Below are 17,578 nucleotides of genomic sequence, written 5' to 3' on the forward strand. Positions count from 1 at the left end.
ATCTGACTAAAGGTGAATTGAATTTGAGATGATGTCGAGGTAACACACAGCCTGTGGCGCTTAATACTGTTTGCCTGTCCTCTGACTACAAGACATAAGATGTTCTATCCTGTCTTTTTATGCAAATGTAAAACAATTCTGTGATCCACTGGTGCACAGTATGTTTGCATGTAATTGTGTGCTCTGTGCACTCATCAAAAAAGTATTCAGATATTTTGATAAAATTAGCAATGGCCCAGTGTAGAAATATAAATATACCCTATGCTGATTACAATTTGTGGATGTGGCCTTGCACGTTGCCAAAGCTAAAGATTAATCCAGAAACTAAATTCAAAGTTCCAAAAGTAAAAATTTCAGAATAGTGAATTCAGCTCCACTGTGACATTCATAATGTCACAACATACAACATGATGATGTGTAAATGTGTGTCAGTGTGTTTGGCAGGTCCACACAGGGTCTGACTTGCGATGAGCTTCAAATCAAATTTTTATTGAACAGTGGAGAAAATAATTATGATATGTGAGTTTGAGTGCGCAACCACATGCATGTCTTCATGAGTAATTATGCAGCCACTGACTGGTGTCACTGGCTGAGTCCACTGTGTCACTGAAGCTTGTGCTTGCTGAGACAGAGTGAGTTCCCTGTTGACAGTGAGGCAATTCAAACATCTGTCAGCAGTGTGGGTGAGTTCACATGATGCCAGAGAAGAGAGCACAGTTCCTTCTAACAATCCACATTCTTCTACACTGGTTTATTGGAGTTAGTTTCTGATCAAGGACTCTAATGTCCCCTATGACCCACAACATGGCATTTCAGCCAGCTAGGCAAAAGACTGAATTTGCTAACTGATCAGCAGAACGTCATTGTTTTAAGCATTTTATATTTGAAGATAAAAACAGTGGAGACTCACAAAGGGACAAAGGATGTTTGGCACTAGAGGTTTGGAGAAACGTAACAAAAAAAATGCAATAACAAACACAAAAACAAAGTTTTCTTGATGTATCGTACAAGACAATTTTGGAACACACTGCTCTACATCATTTAAAATCAGGTTGTAACTATGATTATTTCTGTATCTTGGCTATATCATACCCTTTCACAAAGTCTGCATATTCTGCTCTTCAAGTGGTTACAATTGTTATATAATTTGATTGTATTCGTATAATACGGCTTTCAGTACAGACAGACAGTAAAACACTGCAGTATACAGTCCACCATGGATGTTCGCTTTAATCTGTAGCCAGTTGAGAAAGAAGGATGGGTTGACCTCCTCATTAGCTGTCCTTATACTTCTCCTGATTCCTGCTTCTATGCCTCCCTTCCTCCCCCATCCATCTCTCTATTCCCTTTCCCAACTGAGCCTCCAAGGGTTTTTCTACAGTCACTCCTTTACCCATCCTGCCTTTCTTCCATCCATTTCTCTGCTCTGTCATTCATGGTCTACAGTAGCCCTCCCTGCTTCTATCTCCCATCCTTTGCCCCCCATCCCCCCTGCAGTGACTCCTGCCATTGTGAGCTATGCTCTCGCTCTGTCTTGGGCTGCTGTATGAGAATGGGGTCATTGTTGCACTGTTGCAGTATTTCTGTGAGAGTGTGTGTGTGTGTGTGTGTGTGTGTGTGTGTGTGTGCGATAGTAGGAGTGTGAGTTTTATGCCCAAGCGCCAGCATGTCCTGTTGTTTGACCTCCATACACCAACAGGCCTACATACTCTGTACTAGGGGTGTAACGATTCACTTTAACAACGATTCGATTCGAATCACGATTCATGGTTGCCAATTCGATTCAAAGATGATCTTGGTTCATTTAGAACAATTCGATATTCAATCCACTTGAAATTGATTCAGTGACTTTTTAGCCAAAAATTTAACCAGTGTGGCTCTGAAATAAATACCTGGATACTGGACAGGGCAGGTGAAGTTTCAGAGATCCCTGTTGTACACGGCTTAAAGTACTCCGGCACCATGCCGGACCTCAAGTGTCGCTGGACTCTGATTAAAAAAAGATCAACATTTAAAAAACAAACCTGTTGATGCGAGGTATTTTCTGGTTCGAGCAATCAATTGAGTTCGCCTGTCAATAAAATGAGAGTAACGCATCTTTTCCTCTCAACCAAACTAGCATCACCAGCCAATCAGCAAGGGTAGACAGTAGCAAAGTAAACTTACTTCAGTACACTTTTTGAGTATCTGTACTTTACTTGAGTATTATTTTTGGGGGATACTTTTACTTTCACTTCACTACATTTGAAGGACAAATATTGTACTTTACACACCTCTGTGCGTGTTCCAGGTAAGAATATGGCCACGAATGATATTCCTCATCCTACCTGGATTATTTCTCCATAAGGATCGGCTCATTCAACATTACACATCGTGGCCGTATCATTACTTGGAACACGTGCACTCTTTCAGATGACCACGCATTAGCTTGTAGCCAGAGTTTGGATGTCTTCTGCGGACATCACTTAAAACACGATCCAACTCATCACTCACAGCTGAATACAGGTCTGTCTTTCTGCACCAAAAAAAAAACAAAAAACATTAACAACAAGTAATGTCCCGGTGCTTATGCGTGCTGTCATGTCTGGAGCGGTGGAGTACTTGTTCTAAATTTGCCTCTCTGTCTGCAGCTGGAGCCCTCTCCTCTCTGTCTCTTCGTTTTGTGTCGGGCTTTAATTCAAGCTAGGTTAATGGATGTTAACATTAGAGCTGGCCAGTTAGCTTACGTTACAAGCTAACTGCGCTGTTTCTAACGTTGCTCTACATTTCTTCACCCTTTATTTTCTTATTCTCTTTTGTTTTCCTTTCTGATCACCGGACTGATGCTGGCTGGACATTTTCCTACCGAACTTCAGACAACAGAAAACAGCCTAGCATAGCAACAGTAACAGTAGCAAAGGATCGGCGGCCAAACCATTTGTTGGGGGGGGGGGGGGGGTCAAACGTCAATGGATGAGTTTGAAAGATAAAATAAATTCATGAAGTGCTGCAACAGGACAATGAAATAATTAATTAAATAGTGAAATAATTATATATATTTTTACATTTAATGAACCGGGATATGAAATTCGGTCCCTTTTTCCTCCTGCTATCTGCTTCTCCTTGATGTAGCCCAGTCACTCTTGACCATCTGCCCACACAGGGAATCAAACCCAGCACTCCATATTGAGTGCTAACCACTGTACCACCATGCTGCCCAAGCTACCACCTACATTTATATCAATTAACCTAGACATGTTCAGGTGCCCACACCAGGAATCAAGCTGCGCACGCGGCAGTGCTGACCACCAAATACTGATGAAAATTGATTATTTACCATTTCAAACGATTTTAATCGCTATATGTCGTCGGGAATGCCAATTTGCCTAGCGCAAACCGATGCAGTTGGATCTCAAAAATATAAACCCCTACTCTCTACACATCTCTGAAAACTTACCTTGTTCAATAAAATGGCCAAGGTTGACCCTGCTGCTGTCCAAAATCCAGACAAGACACTGACTGACAGTTGGTCAAAAAATGTGTCCATGAGCCTGTTACCTTCAGTTGGTACAGTAAATACTTGACTGAATTGTTTTGCCCTGGATTTAAAAAAAAAAACAACAAAATCAGTCCCCTCCTTTGTGTTTTGTAGATTGAGCTATATTAAGTTATTTTTGTGTAATGCAATTTAAAATGTCTCCTGTTTTACCAACTGAAAACGCTAATGTTCGCTTTATCAATTGAGTCATTAAGCTTTGTAATGGTTCAGTGAATTTGTTGTAATTTAAATTGTATGTTTTTTTTTTTTATAGAATGGGGACATTATTCCCAAACACCTCATATTTACCACTGTCATTGGGCCTTTGTACTTCCTGCGCTACCTCCCAGTAAGGCTGCTAAAAGCTGTTAGCATCTGACAGTAACACTGCATGTTACAACGTCACTACAGTAAATAGTTTTTCTCTGGTCACACAGATGTAGCCCTTCAAATAACTTAGTATGACTTGGTGGAAAATTACTTTTGTGTGACTTTCTATGTTGTAACAACTAGTTGAACTAAAGGGCAGCAGAAAACTCCACTTAGTACATTTACACTACGACTGAGCTAAGCCTGAACTGAGAAAAACTGGTGCAACCGGCTCCCATCCCTACCAGCAGTCCCTTACCCTCTATTTTTACCCAATTCCTTCAGTTGCTAGTTCGCAGTCATCCAGTTAGTCACAGTCTCGGCCTCCACCACTCACCACACCACTATCTCTCAGAGGGATTACCGGCATTGGCCTCCACTCTAATCCTTTCCTCAACAGACTCGCTCTTATAGTCCCACACACACAGACAAGCTTTTCAATGACAGAGACTGTATGCCATATCTCACTTTGCTAATCTGTTAAGTAGCTATTACAGCAATTGTTTGTCATGCTGTGGTTGATGACTTGGTCACTAGTTTCACACACTGACAGGACGAAAAAAAGAATGCCAAAGGAATTGCAGTTTGAATGAATCATTTTGTCATTTCTTTCTTTGTAAATTAAACACAAATAACATACTTGACAAGCCGTCTTCAATACCAGACCTCCCACTACTACAGCAGATAATGTCACTCTCACTCAGTCTTTATTGTCTGTGCGTACTAACTTTTGCATTCCTGTCAAACGCCACAGAAACCATCACAGAGGATCATAAAACTATGACTTACATATTCATTTATTTGTTTTAAACAGTTAAATTAAGATGGAGACATTTATCTAAGTCATGCTTAAGGGGCAAGACAAATTATATTGATAGCACTGCATCTATTTAAATGCCCACTGTGCAGGCCAGAGTTACACACATGAGCCAACCAGTGTTGGGCTGTTGCATGTGATCAACTCACTGCGATTTTGCAGCTCCATTGTGTCAGTGACTCTAATTCACTTACAAAGGAATCATAGCTTTAGTTCCTGGCAGAAAAAAATAAACACATATGCTGACCAAATAATAACGACTCAAGGTCAACTTGGATCATTTGATTAAGTGCACAACCATTTCTACGGAATTACTCATCCAAGTTCTCAAATCCTCAAATTTAAGTATTTTCCTTCGACTAAACTTTGGGGTTTTGGACTGTTAGTCAAGCAAAACAATCACTTTCAAATCGGAGAGTATCCACCATTGTAAAGACAATAGAATTCATTGATTCATCAAGAAAATAATCATTAAAGATTCAATTATGGAAATTGCAGATGCAGATTGCCTTTTATTCATTATATTATTGCACTGTAGCTGTCTTGTCGTGATCATAAGCATTTTCAGTCTTGCCATCGTTTTGACAAGCTTTGATGCCACATATCAATGGAGCCCTTGCAGAGGACTGCTGCCCTACGCTTCTAGAAACAAGAGGCTGATCCAGGATCAGAGGGACTGATAAGGCATGACCATGGGGGCAATGACCTGCCAACCCACAAACATGCTGTGACATCACTCTAAGGAGGACATGGTAATCAGATTATCTCCATTACACAAACTCCCTCACGACTGTGACTCTGACAGCAACACTCAGCGGGTTCAAACACAGAATCATACACATGATCATAGATACACCTTGAAAAATGTCAACTGGGAGTGGGATAATTTTAGAACTAAGCATCCAAATACGCCAAAAATAAAACTCTTGTGTTGTAAGAAAAGTTCACAAAGCTTCAAACAAACACTCACTCAGATGCAGTGTCAGATTTTGAAGATTATTTACTGAGCAGAGAAGACAGAGGAGAAGCTTGGGGGCCTGAGCTGTGCCGTAACCTCAGTGATGGTCGGCAGTTTGAAGAGGACACCTGAGACCAGTGCACCTGGACAATGAGCTGAGGTGTAACCCTAAACTGAGATGAACCGCTGTTTATCACCCACACTCTCCTTCTCGTGTTCTTTCCCATCAGTGTCTTCTCCCGCTTCATATATCGATGCTCTCACTGCTCCCCAAGCTTATTTTTTCTCCACAACCTGATCTATCCCTCCATGCCATTCTCCCAATCTTTTGACTCATCATCTCTCTGTCTCTGTCTCACTTTCTTCCAACTATTTCCCCTCCTGGATATTGCCAGGCCAATGCAAACAGCTCCCTCACTGTGAGTGTGAGTCATATAATCACATACTTAACGATTAGCATCCATGCATGTTCAGCAAAAGTGATCATTCAGATGGAAAATAGGGTCCATGCCCTTCCTGAGACATTCCTGCATTTCCTTAGTAGCTATTTTCACACAAACAATACTCTAAATTTGGGGTCTGACATTTTGCTCAGAGACTAGCAGGCATGTGACTCAGTGACACTGAAGCAGAGCCCATGTCACCACGGAAAGGCAGCGTTATGTTGTTGTTGCCAAGGCTTTGCTGTCCAATACGCATCTAATCCTTCAACATAACTGTTAGAGCTGCATGGCGAGGAGGAAGAGTCAAAACATGGGTGCAGGGGTGACCATCTTTGAGAGTCAGATATGGGAGAGAAGTGGGAGACTCAAGAGTAAGACTGAGGATGAGGTGTTTCAACGTCTCAGCCCCACATGTTTTTGAGCTACACTCCCCTTTTCTGTCTCCCTCGTTTAAAGACCTTTAGTCAGCATCCTGCATCCACCGCCCATACTTGTGCACTGCCCTTACCATTACTCATGTCACTTGTGATCCATACACAGTCAAACCTGCACACGCGCACACACACTTGCACTGAAGATGCTTGCTGTGTAATATGTCTTTGATGCACCAACAACTGCAACTGCGTCTTTAAACAGCAAGTAGCACAAAGTACCAAAAATAGCACAGTGAGTTGCAGAGCAGAACTGCTCTGCTTAAAGAAGGGAGGAAAGAGGAGGAAAGACAGGAGGAGGCGCAGAGAGAGATGACAGGGGAAAGATGGCAGAGGGAGACCAGTTCCCTGGAACTTAGGTTTCTCTGCTGCGTTCAATTTTTATTTCTCACCTACTTTCAGTCCTGCTAAAACCTTGCATTGTGCATTAGAACACAATCACACTTGATTATCATTATTCTGCTCTGCCATAAAATGTTGGTACATTTATAACCGCCCACTCATTTGTCCCATTGGATTTCTCATATATGTCCATTTAGAAATTAATATTAAGTTGTAGCTACAAATATACAAATCTAGTATTTACTCCACAAACCTGTCCCTATCACGAGTGGGGCGCTGAATCAATACAGAAATTTACTGCAGTGCCTGCAGTTATTTATCAATACTTTTGTGAGTAGTATAAGCTATTATTCTTATCTATGCTCTCTGTTCTGCTCTTAAATACTATATATTATTCATTTATATTTGGTTTTTCCATTAATTTGTTTGATTTTTGGGTAATCAACAGAGATTCTTTCCCTAAGCAGGCAGTATTATGACTGTATGTGGGAAAAATGAAAAAATGAAAGCTATGCATCACTCACATATGTACCTTGGGTTTGACCCCATCTATTTAGCTCAAGTTGCAAAAGATGAGAAAAATGTCAGTTGCATTCATTTCAAAGTTCATCCTTAGAAACTATGATGTACATGATGTTGACTTCATAATCACATGCTGGCTCCTTCAGCATTACCTGAGAGGACTTGGATGTCCAACACAGATGCTGTGGCCATTTTGATGATGTGATAGAGGCAGAATACTGCATCCGTTGACAATTACCGAAAGATGACCATACATTTTTCGCTACATGGACAACCCAGCTCAGACCAAAACGCCAAATGGCTTTCATGTTCAGTGTCTGTTGTGTTTTCTCCAAATTTAAGAACATTTGTTTAGGTTTATTGAAACCATCTGTCTGCTCCTTGACCTTACAGCAGGTGTTTCAACTTTCAAAAAGCTAAAATTAAAAATAATCACATATAATTGTGTACTTTATATATTTGCTGTAAATATAAATAAAAACTTGTTTGTAGTTACTTACTATTGCTGGACTTAAGGTCCCTGTGGATGATAGGTACAAATGCCTGGTTGTGCAGGTAGTCCATCCCAGTGGCAATCTGGACAGCCCAGTTAACCAGAACCCTTGGGGGAACCTTCTTTCCGGCCAGGGCCCGGTTCAGTGCCCCTCCTCTGGCGTATTCCATTACCAGGCACAAGTTGGGTTCCCGCAGGCAGACCCCACGAAGTGCAATTATGTTGGGGTGTGTGAGCATCCAGAAGAGCCTGGCCTCCTGTCGCACACTATCTGCTGTGGCGCTGATATCTTCATCTGGGTCTTGCCTGGCAGCCTTTACTGCTACTTCCTCACCCCGCCACCCTCCTTTGTACACTTTCCCAAAACCTCCAGCTCCTATCACCTCTTCCAGGAGCAGTTCTGAAAAGTCTATCTCTAAGGGGCATTCACCCACTCCACCTGCCACCAGCCCTCCAGCGGTCAACTGCTGGTAGCTGGCAGCATCCCCTCTTGTGACATAGTTGCTTGGAAAGATACCAACTTTGTCCTGAATCTTGCCGGTCCACCAACCCTCATCCCCAGACACTTTGGAGTCTTTTGAGAGAACCTCCAGAAGGTCCCCACGCCGCAGGGTTAATTCCTCATCTGCGGTGGCCTCATAGTCAAACACCGCTGTCCAGTAGGGGTTGGGGTTGGTGGCCCCACGGCGGTGACCAGGGTGAGAGTCTGGAGAGCCGCAGGAGGAGATGGTTGAGGAGTTCCAGCTGCTACCGTTCTCCACCTGCACAACTGGAGCGGGAAACATCGGTGGTGGAGGGGTCATATTTGGGGGCACAGAGGAAGAGGAGGAGGAGGAGGCAGTAGAGAAAGAAGGCCCAGGAGGGATAAGACAGGGGGGAGGTGGGGAGCAGCAGCCCCCACAGCTGGTGCAAGACAGGGGGGCTGCTGTGCTGCTCGTTCTGCCGTATGGGTTCATGGCAGTCTGACTGCTGTGTGACGCTGTCAGTCTGCCCTCTGTCAACTCAGGCACAAAATCCATACAGGGCCCATTGACCGAGATGAGGTGTCCTCGACCACCAGCAGGGGAGAGAGGGGATCAGAGGATCAGAGAGCTGCAACTGCTCTCCCCCATCACCACATCTCACTGCTGAAAGTGTGCCAAATCCTATCACCAGTTGCTGCTGTGCTGTTGCTACGCAGTGTGTAAGTAACATGTATTCCCAAAGGCAAGTTCATTCAGGGACAATGTACATCAGGTCAAACAATGACTCTCAGATCAGAGAAAATCCATGGGTACAAACCCTTGAAATCTAATAGATTGTTTCCACAATTGTCTTTTAACAAGCTGCCACAAACTGGCAGATGAGACATGAAGGAGCAGGTCTGATGAAATCCTATTGAAAAATTGCTTCAGTCGGTCAGATTCCTGATCGAGGTCTCAATTGTTGCCTACAGTTAATAAAAAGGTCACATGCTTACTGTGAATTTCCTTCATTGTTGTATGCAAAATTAAGCAAAAGCTAAACATGGGCCTATGAGGCCATTACAGTTTTGAATCTCCTGAGCTAATAAATACATGACCTCCTCTGTGTCATCCCATTGATGATAGTGTCTTCAGTACAGACCTACGGTGACACTCGCAGCTGTTAATAAAACCACAACTGATTGTCAGTTAAATTTTAGTATTGGCCACAGACCATTTAAGGGGCCAATAAAAACCGCAGTCTGTGTTTGAGCCGGGTGAAATCCTCTGAGCAGCGGTCCTCACTATTTCTCATCCAGCCCAGTGTAGGCGCACCTCCCCCGCCAGCCATCTCCATGAACATGGACTGTTTTCTTTTCCTGATGGCTTCGGAAATATCCGCAGGTATTCGCCCCTACATCCCCACCAGCCAGTCCAGACTAAACCCTACATGCATGGCCACTCACAAACCGGTTCAGCGTATCTGAATAGCCTTCACCAAAAACGCCCCGTCCATTTTAAGACAGCTGAGGAATTAGAGAAACGGGCGGCAGGTATTCAATACAGAGCCGCAAAGTGGCACCATGTTCAGCATCCAGCCCAGTCCGAACACAACAAACCCGCCTCTGTGTCTGTGCAGCGGCCTGGTTAAGTCGCCTCCGCTGGGCTACATTTGTGATGGAGACGGGTCCTCGGCTGGAACAGAAACTCTTGCGCTCCGGTGTCAGTAAAGGGATGCCAGCATTTTGCATTATCCTGCTGCTTCCTGGGCAGGCGCGGTGCGTTCAGACCATCGATCAATTGCCTCGTCTCGAAGGTGAGAGTTTTTTTTTTAAATGTCCACGACTTCCTCAGGGAAGACGGCGACAATCACACGGTGGCAATAAAATGGAAAACGTTGTCAACGGAGGTTTGCATGGAGGGATTGCTGCATTTCAGTAGGCATCCACTGACCCGAGTGGACGAGGGAAAATAATGCAATGAAGAGATCCACTCCGGCTCCATGTTGCTTTTAACAACAGATCGACAGTTATCTTAACAACAACAATAATAATAATAATAAACAATAATAGTGTTTATTCTTATGCGCAAATAATGCTTTGGCTATCTAATCCCAGCCTGTGTCTCTCGGCACAAAGAGCCCAGCCAGTTTTATTTTAATAACCTACGTAAACATTTAACGATTCCAGTATCCTAACCGGGACACTGAGCAGCATGTAGCATTATCGACCGACATCATCATGGGCGGGTGGTTGTAGTAACCCAATTTGGCGACACACTGAAAGGTTCCCGGGAGTCCGAGTATTCGCTGCTCAGCCGGCGGTGCGGAGGTCCGTCGTACTCAGCCAGGCTTTTCATCCTCAAAGGCGTGACATTTTGAGTACGGAGCTGTCAGTCTGTGGGCTGATTTTGCATCCAAATACACCGGAGTGCTGTTTCCATACGTCCACTTGTTTCGCAAACGTACAAGGCAGGCGGATGGCTGTGGCACGCAGGAGCTTCACGCACTTAGACCTGACACATGTGCGCAGATCTGGGCATCAGCTGAGAAAGCAGGGCGGAGACAAGGACGCCACAGCCTGTTGGAATGAGAGGCTCTGCTGATGCACTGTGGGTATTGTAGTCTACAATGGCTCTCCTGCTGACCTACATCGCTCTGGCAGCTAAATAATTAACAACATTAAGGAAAAGGCTCGTTAAAGGTCACCAAATACAGTTATTTGAGGTCAGTTCCTTTCAGGCTACTTCATCTAAGTGCTGCTACCTAGATTTTACTTATTACACCTGCTCTGCTACATTTTTCAAAAAACTTTGCTAATATGTGCAATTTAGATTAGACTTAAATTATCCAGAGAGGGAAATGTATATACTACAATGTTGTATGCAAGAATGGAGCAACATTAAAGTAATGTACACATTATCACATCATTAATTCCATTATTTAATCTATACTGCTATGAAATTTTGTACACTAATACTTTCATACTTGTGTATTTTTTAAGCAAAAACGTTTAAAGCAGGGTATTTATTTGTAGCAAAGACACAGTTCACTCACTCACTGTGTCAAACCAAATCACATTTTTTTCCTCATCAGGATGATTTTTACTTTGGTGTAGAAAGCTACTGCCTTCACTAAAGATACAGTACAGGCCAAAAGTTTGGACACACTTTCCTATTCATTCGAATGAGAAGGTGTGTCCAAACCTTTGGCCTGTACTGTATATTCAGGAGTGTTTCTTCCACCATTGATTCATACAAAACAGTATGAAGAGTTTGGCACTTCACTACAAAATGTGTTTGGACAAATGTATATTTGTGTAAAGTGATTTTTTTTTGTCCATATATACTTTATATTCTCACTGACACATTTAGCTTAAGTTTTCCTCGTCAGTGACTAAAAGCCAGGGAGAAGTCAACAACCTGAACAGTCCTTTTTAAAAAGAAGAGCAAATAGTATTTTATGTTAAATGAACAAACTGCCATAAAAGGAGATCAAAATTACATTACATGACACAGTTGAGGGTTTCATGCAACCTGAGCACAGACTGAAAAATGTTGTTTTAGTTTTTGTATAATGATGCAATCTTTGATATAGGCCAAGCGTGTTGTGTCGATCAGGCACAATCAAAACCATTTGAGGACATTTTATTTTTTAAATATTGTTTTGTTACAACAACACTAACAACTAAAAACACAAAGAAATCTTTGTGTTGTTAGTTTTGTTGGTAAGCTGTTTGTCCTTGGATCTTCTTGTTTTTCAGTTGCATTCAAAGGGGTGGTGCAAATTATACAACACAGTTACAATGGAAATCAGAAGTTGTATTGTTAAGTTTTGAATTAAAAGAAGAAAAACACAGGGAACTACTGTTATTTTATCTAAAGAATAATACTGTGCAAGAATGAGATTGCATTCAATACAATCATATGGTTATTTAGAGCCATAGTGACACACTAATGAATTTTTGAATTGTACTGACCCCTGGTGTCTAAGAGTGAAACTCAATGTCTTAATTAATGGTTTGCTGAAATTTTGCCTATTAAGATCACATTTTTAACAACTTTACATCTATTTTTCATCCTCTTCTATTCATTTATGCTTTCAGCAAGAAATGACATTCAGAAATCAAAATAATCTCTGCCTATAATAATATACGCAGACAGAGCAAAGGAGTAGTAAGAGGAAGTGGACTTGGTATTTTGTTCATGAAAGATGATTAATTATCTGCGGTAAAGACACTGAGTTGCAAGGCATTAGCATGAGGCATGGCATTTTCTACACAGAGAGGATTTGTCCCAAGTTATTGTAAAGGCAATAGCTCTTGATGAGGGGAGTTCCAATTAAACAGAATAACACAATCCCTGCATTTCATATTTTAATTTGCCACTTATGACATTTAATCAATAATTCAATCAAATAAAAAGTGCCCCTCATTTTATTCCCAATTTTATGTAGGAGTAGCCCAATTTTTAAATACACATTGAATTCTCCTCAGGCACAGGACAACCCAGGATACTTAAGACTTATATTTTGTGTAAGTTACTTTAAAATGAAAGAACTATATTTTTATGAATGAGGAGTGGGTATGTATTAATAATTAGTAACTTCAGTTTTTCACACAGCGGGTGATGCTCTTTACTTGGATTTTAACTTCATGTACTGCTGCAGTTTATAGGTTTTTGTCTGATGTATTAAATGGAGCCCAGCATTTTGCCCTTATGTTCGTCAACCAGCACTTCAGCTCGGTTTAGGAACCAGTCTCTGAAAGGGTGGAGGCTAATAAACATGCATAAGCAACACCAAACAGTTCACTATTCAAGAATAAGCACACAACAGGCAGCAAGATCTGTTCACAAAATGCAGTGGACTTGTTACCTTATGTCGTTTTGACAGAGATCTGCATAATAAACAGATAATTGTATTCATAATTTTTATTCATCTCAAACAGTTAAACCATACATGTTTATGGAAGTAATACGGTATTGCTCAGTAAAACTGTGATATAAATGCCAACACAACTGAGAAACTTAATATCTGAATATATAGCCTGTGTGTGTGACTGACTCGTTATTATTATTGATACAACTTTTGAATTTATTACATAACAGTTTTTAAATGACCAGTTTGTTTTTTTTTTTTTAGGTATTTTGTGAAATACCAGCTGGCATCACAGTTTGTGCTTCATAACCACAAGGTTGTGCTATTGACTAATTTGTAAGAATCCATAAAATCCTAATTCCATTATCCTCTATGATGAATACACAATATGTTTCTGTGTTGCTATTTCAAATATGTTTATATTTATATCACGTTTAGTGTTTCTTTTATATTACATTCATTAAAATACAGTTCCCTCTACTATTACATATAGTCAAGTACTGTACAAATTTGCATTTGTGCCTTACCTGATAATTTTCATTTTCTTATTCTTTGTACTTACATTGTATTACATATTGGAGGGAAATAGATTCCAGCATACCTCCTGACGAAACAAACAAAAAAGAAAAGATTATCTTTTTTTGATAACTCTTTACTTTGGATTATTCATGAAAAAAATTCTTCAAAGATTTTAATTATCCTGGGAGTGAGTTACAATTGCAATTATCAATACATCATTTGGAGTATTAATACACAGAAAGTGGAAATTCAGGTAATGCAAAGCTAACTAAACTTAATAGAGTAAATATACATAGTATTTACTCTGAAGTTAGTTTCTAACACTCTTTTTCCTCATGTCTGATTTTACATCTCTTGATGTAATCTGCAGGATGTGTAACAGAGTCTGTTGAATGCTTCTGCAAAGTTGATAGGTTGCGCTTTTATTATTACCAGTGAGGGTAGTCTAAACAATTGTGTGTATGAGGGTAGGTTACACAATTTTTGTATGACGAAAAACAGCTCAACGCGAACAAGGAAACAGCATCCTTCAAAATGACCATACATTTGAATCAAAACCGCTTTACAGAGGCTCAAGTGGACACGATAATCGCTATAAAGGGGTATTGTTTGTAGGATTTTATTAGAATTGTATTGATTGTTTATGTAAGTGTGTAATCCAGTGTGGAGTGTGCTCAGAGCGCTGGGCCTGTGCTGCCCCCTGTGCCTTACTATTTGCAGGTTGCACCAATGGGGAGTCGCGCACGCGCAGTGAGAACGGGCGCAGCTCCGCCGTGTTCGGTTGAATATTGTTGCTCGCTCGGCGAACAGGCAGTCGGCCGTCGGTCAGCGAGGGTTCCCACAAATGTCTGGAGAAATATTTTAACGGAGTAAGAGCCGGCAGGAAGCAGCGGAGCGCCTTTAGGTAAGCTGTGTGTGCTTTCACCTTTCCGCGGACAGCTTTGGTTTGAAGTGCGGGCGATTCAAAAGCGCTGAAAAGTGACGAGTGAACTAAACGTTAGCGAGCAAACACCAAGACGACCAACTTCACTGAATGGGGAGAGCAGCCGCTTTACTACGGCTCAGCCGGGAGCCCCAGCCGGCCCCGGAGCCGCTCACAGCGGCTTGGTGTTCACCTCGACCTCCAGTCATTCAGAAAGGCAGAGTTACAACCGCAAAAATTTATTAGCCACAAAATATTCTACAACCTTTCTCCTCGTTCGGGGTGCAGATGCGCATGCGTGTCGTTCTCCGCAGACTTCGGATTTGTAGTTTTTTCGTACCTGAGTTAATCACAGTTGTGAGGGCCAAGAGAAAACGCTAAAACTACAAGTTCCAGACAATGGGAGCTTTGTTTGGGAGCACAGCTAGCCAGCCAGTTAGCCTGGACGAGATTTGAATTTGGAGTAGTTGTGCTGCAATCGGAAGTTGCCTTTTCTGAACATTTGTTTTAGAATGAACTGCATGGGAGATGTGTTACACGTTTTGTTTATTTATTTTTTGCTACGAGCTTTGCGGTGATTGTAAATAGCACCGGTTCGCCGTTGTAGGCTGTGCAACATGTTTTAATTGTGGTGGTGAAAAGGAGGTTTGATTGTGCTCCTGCGTGTTTGGTCATGTAGACTCAGTTGAGCTGTCAAATAACGCGTTTGCAGTGCGCAGGATTTGCAAGCGCATAGTGGGTATACTTTGTGTGTGTGTGTGTGTGTGTGTGTGTGTGTGTCAATGTATGTGAGTGTCTGCCTGCTGAATGGAGAGGTGATGATGCCTCGGTGTGTCGTCTCTCTTTCATAGAAATCCCCCGTGTTGCTGCTGTATTCCCCAGCTCTCAGGAAATGACACGTCGAGGAACAGGATGATGGATCTGTCGTGCATGAGCACCGGACCAATGCATCGCTGCACATATTCTAGGGATCATTTACTCTGGTTGTCTCCCATCTGGAACTAATAGAATATTATACCGAGGAAAAATCTGAGAACGATAAAGTGAATTAAATTGATTATTCCACTGGTTACATGTCCATAACTATGGACGTATGAGACAATGAGCACCTGGGCACAGACGTGTTAAAGCCCCGCTGTACTTCTGCACAAGAGCAATAGCCTGCATGGGATTAGCTCAACTTAATTCTGATAGCAATATTTTTTTTTGTTTCCCATAGCGCAAAAACTGTGGATATATCCCGCTACACTGCAGTCTACTGGTCAGAGAGAATTGCCACTACTGCGCCGTCGTTGTACGAGATGCTTTTTTCTAAACAGCCAAGTGATCACCACTCGCTATATCCTGTAGCGTTTATGTTACATTATGTCACATTTATTGTGACAACTAAAAAGTGCTATGGTCAACATAAGAGTTTCAGATGGGCCTCTGTTTGGTATCCCTTCGGTATCCACCATGGTTCATCTGGGTGCAGGTGGAGAAGATGCCAAGATAGCTGGAATATGTTATGTATGTGCTTCTTGTTATTTTTTTTTCTATAGTGGTGCAGAATACCTTGTGGTTGTTTGACTTCTTGACTGCATCTTGTTCTTTGTTCTCACCTTAGTTGTTTTCTTTCTTGTTTGTGGCAGTTTAGTGTGTCTCTGGTCATTATGTGTTTCTTTGTGGTTATTTTGGCAGTCATATTTTGAAACCAATTGTCGCTGTTTTGAGTAGCTCTGTTGTAACTTCACTGACTTCCCTACTTGTTCCCTGAGCTCTAATCCAGGGACACTGACTATTTGGGCCCCTGGCATGTTCCCATTGGCTCATTCAGTAATCTGTCCAACCCTCTAATAGCACTCTGCATAGTATTTCCCACTGATTGCTTTACAGTGGGGAAGTCCAGCACTTCATTTTCAGTTTGAGAGAAAATCAGAATCAATTTGTGTCTGTACAGTTCTGAATGGTGAAATTTATGCTAAGACATAATGACGTGATTCTCCATATTGTACACAGGCTGGGCTGCAGAGTATCAGTGTCTTAAACAAAGTTCAACACTTACATGGCAGTTTGGATAATTTGCATGAAAAGCAAAACAGTTGTATTTCATAAACTCACTTACTTTATATGCTCCTCTCCTGTATTCTTCATCTTTGCCAAAACATACATTCCATAAATAATTACTGCAAAACAATCAGTATGTTGTTTATTGTACGGCTTTCAATGCACCAGTTCATCCCTTCAAGCAATTTTTGGATTCTTTCTAAACACATGCAACGTCTGAGCGACAAAGAAAACCTGCAGTTATGTAGCAGTGCTGTTGTCATGCTACAAGAATCTCAAACTGTAATAGTTGTGATGATGGAAAATGAATGTAATTTAATGTGTTTAACTTGAGTATTGTGTGGTTATTTTGGCAGTCATATTCAGTTTGTTCTGTTTTATTCTGTTTGTTATTGAGGTTTCCCCTGTCATTCGGGTTTAATTTGATTTGGATACTGCACTTGGCCATATTGTGTTTTCGGTAATACTGTAATATGAGAATAGTACTTGGGTTTATATGGTTCATACCTTACTTTTGTCTACACTATGTTTTACTGTCAATGGTACACAATTTTGGAAATTGTTGTCAAGGTGATGGTGTATGTACAATGTTGTCATATCTTTATATCTATACAAATTTCATAACGTAGGACTTGCATCACGTTGTTGTTGGTTCCACCGAGTACCAGATAATGATTGCTTACAGTCTGGTATCTTGAGGAGCATCTCACTTTTCTGCTACTTGTTTTGTAGTTTTAGTGTAGACAGCCACAGGAACAAAGGATCCTGTCTTCAAAGAGAGATGAATACGCGCCACCTGAATTAATTCACATGTAAACATTTCCTTCAATCACCATGTATTATCTTTGTGGAGGTGGCTCATCACCTAATTAGCTGGTGA

General features: G+C 41.5%; 2 protein-coding genes across 3 annotated transcripts in view; one reads left to right on the top strand and one right to left on the bottom strand.

The window, feature by feature from the left end:
- Positions 1 to 10,843, bottom strand: part of map3k10 (mitogen-activated protein kinase kinase kinase 10) — a 29,175-nt gene extending 18,332 nt beyond the window's left edge. For both annotated transcript variants that reach the window (XM_029518315.1, XM_029518314.1), the window contains exon 1: positions 7,900 to 10,843. In XM_029518315.1, the coding sequence (XP_029374175.1) occupies positions 7,900 to 8,911 (1,012 nt within the window). In that variant the 5' untranslated portion in view covers positions 8,912 to 10,843. The remainder of the gene's footprint in view (positions 1 to 7,899) is intronic.
- Positions 10,844 to 14,488: 3,645 nt separating this feature from the next.
- sipa1l3 (signal-induced proliferation-associated 1 like 3) overlaps positions 14,489 to 17,578 on the top strand; it is a 65,228-nt gene continuing 62,138 nt past the window's right edge. The window contains exon 1 of the mRNA XM_029516697.1: positions 14,489 to 14,634. The gene's annotated coding sequence lies outside the window, so the exon portion shown is untranslated. The remainder of the gene's footprint in view (positions 14,635 to 17,578) is intronic.

Source organism: Echeneis naucrates, chromosome 13 (genome assembly GCF_900963305.1).
Source record: "Echeneis naucrates chromosome 13, fEcheNa1.1, whole genome shotgun sequence".
In the NCBI taxonomy this organism is placed as follows: domain Eukaryota; kingdom Metazoa; phylum Chordata; class Actinopteri; order Carangiformes; family Echeneidae; genus Echeneis; species Echeneis naucrates.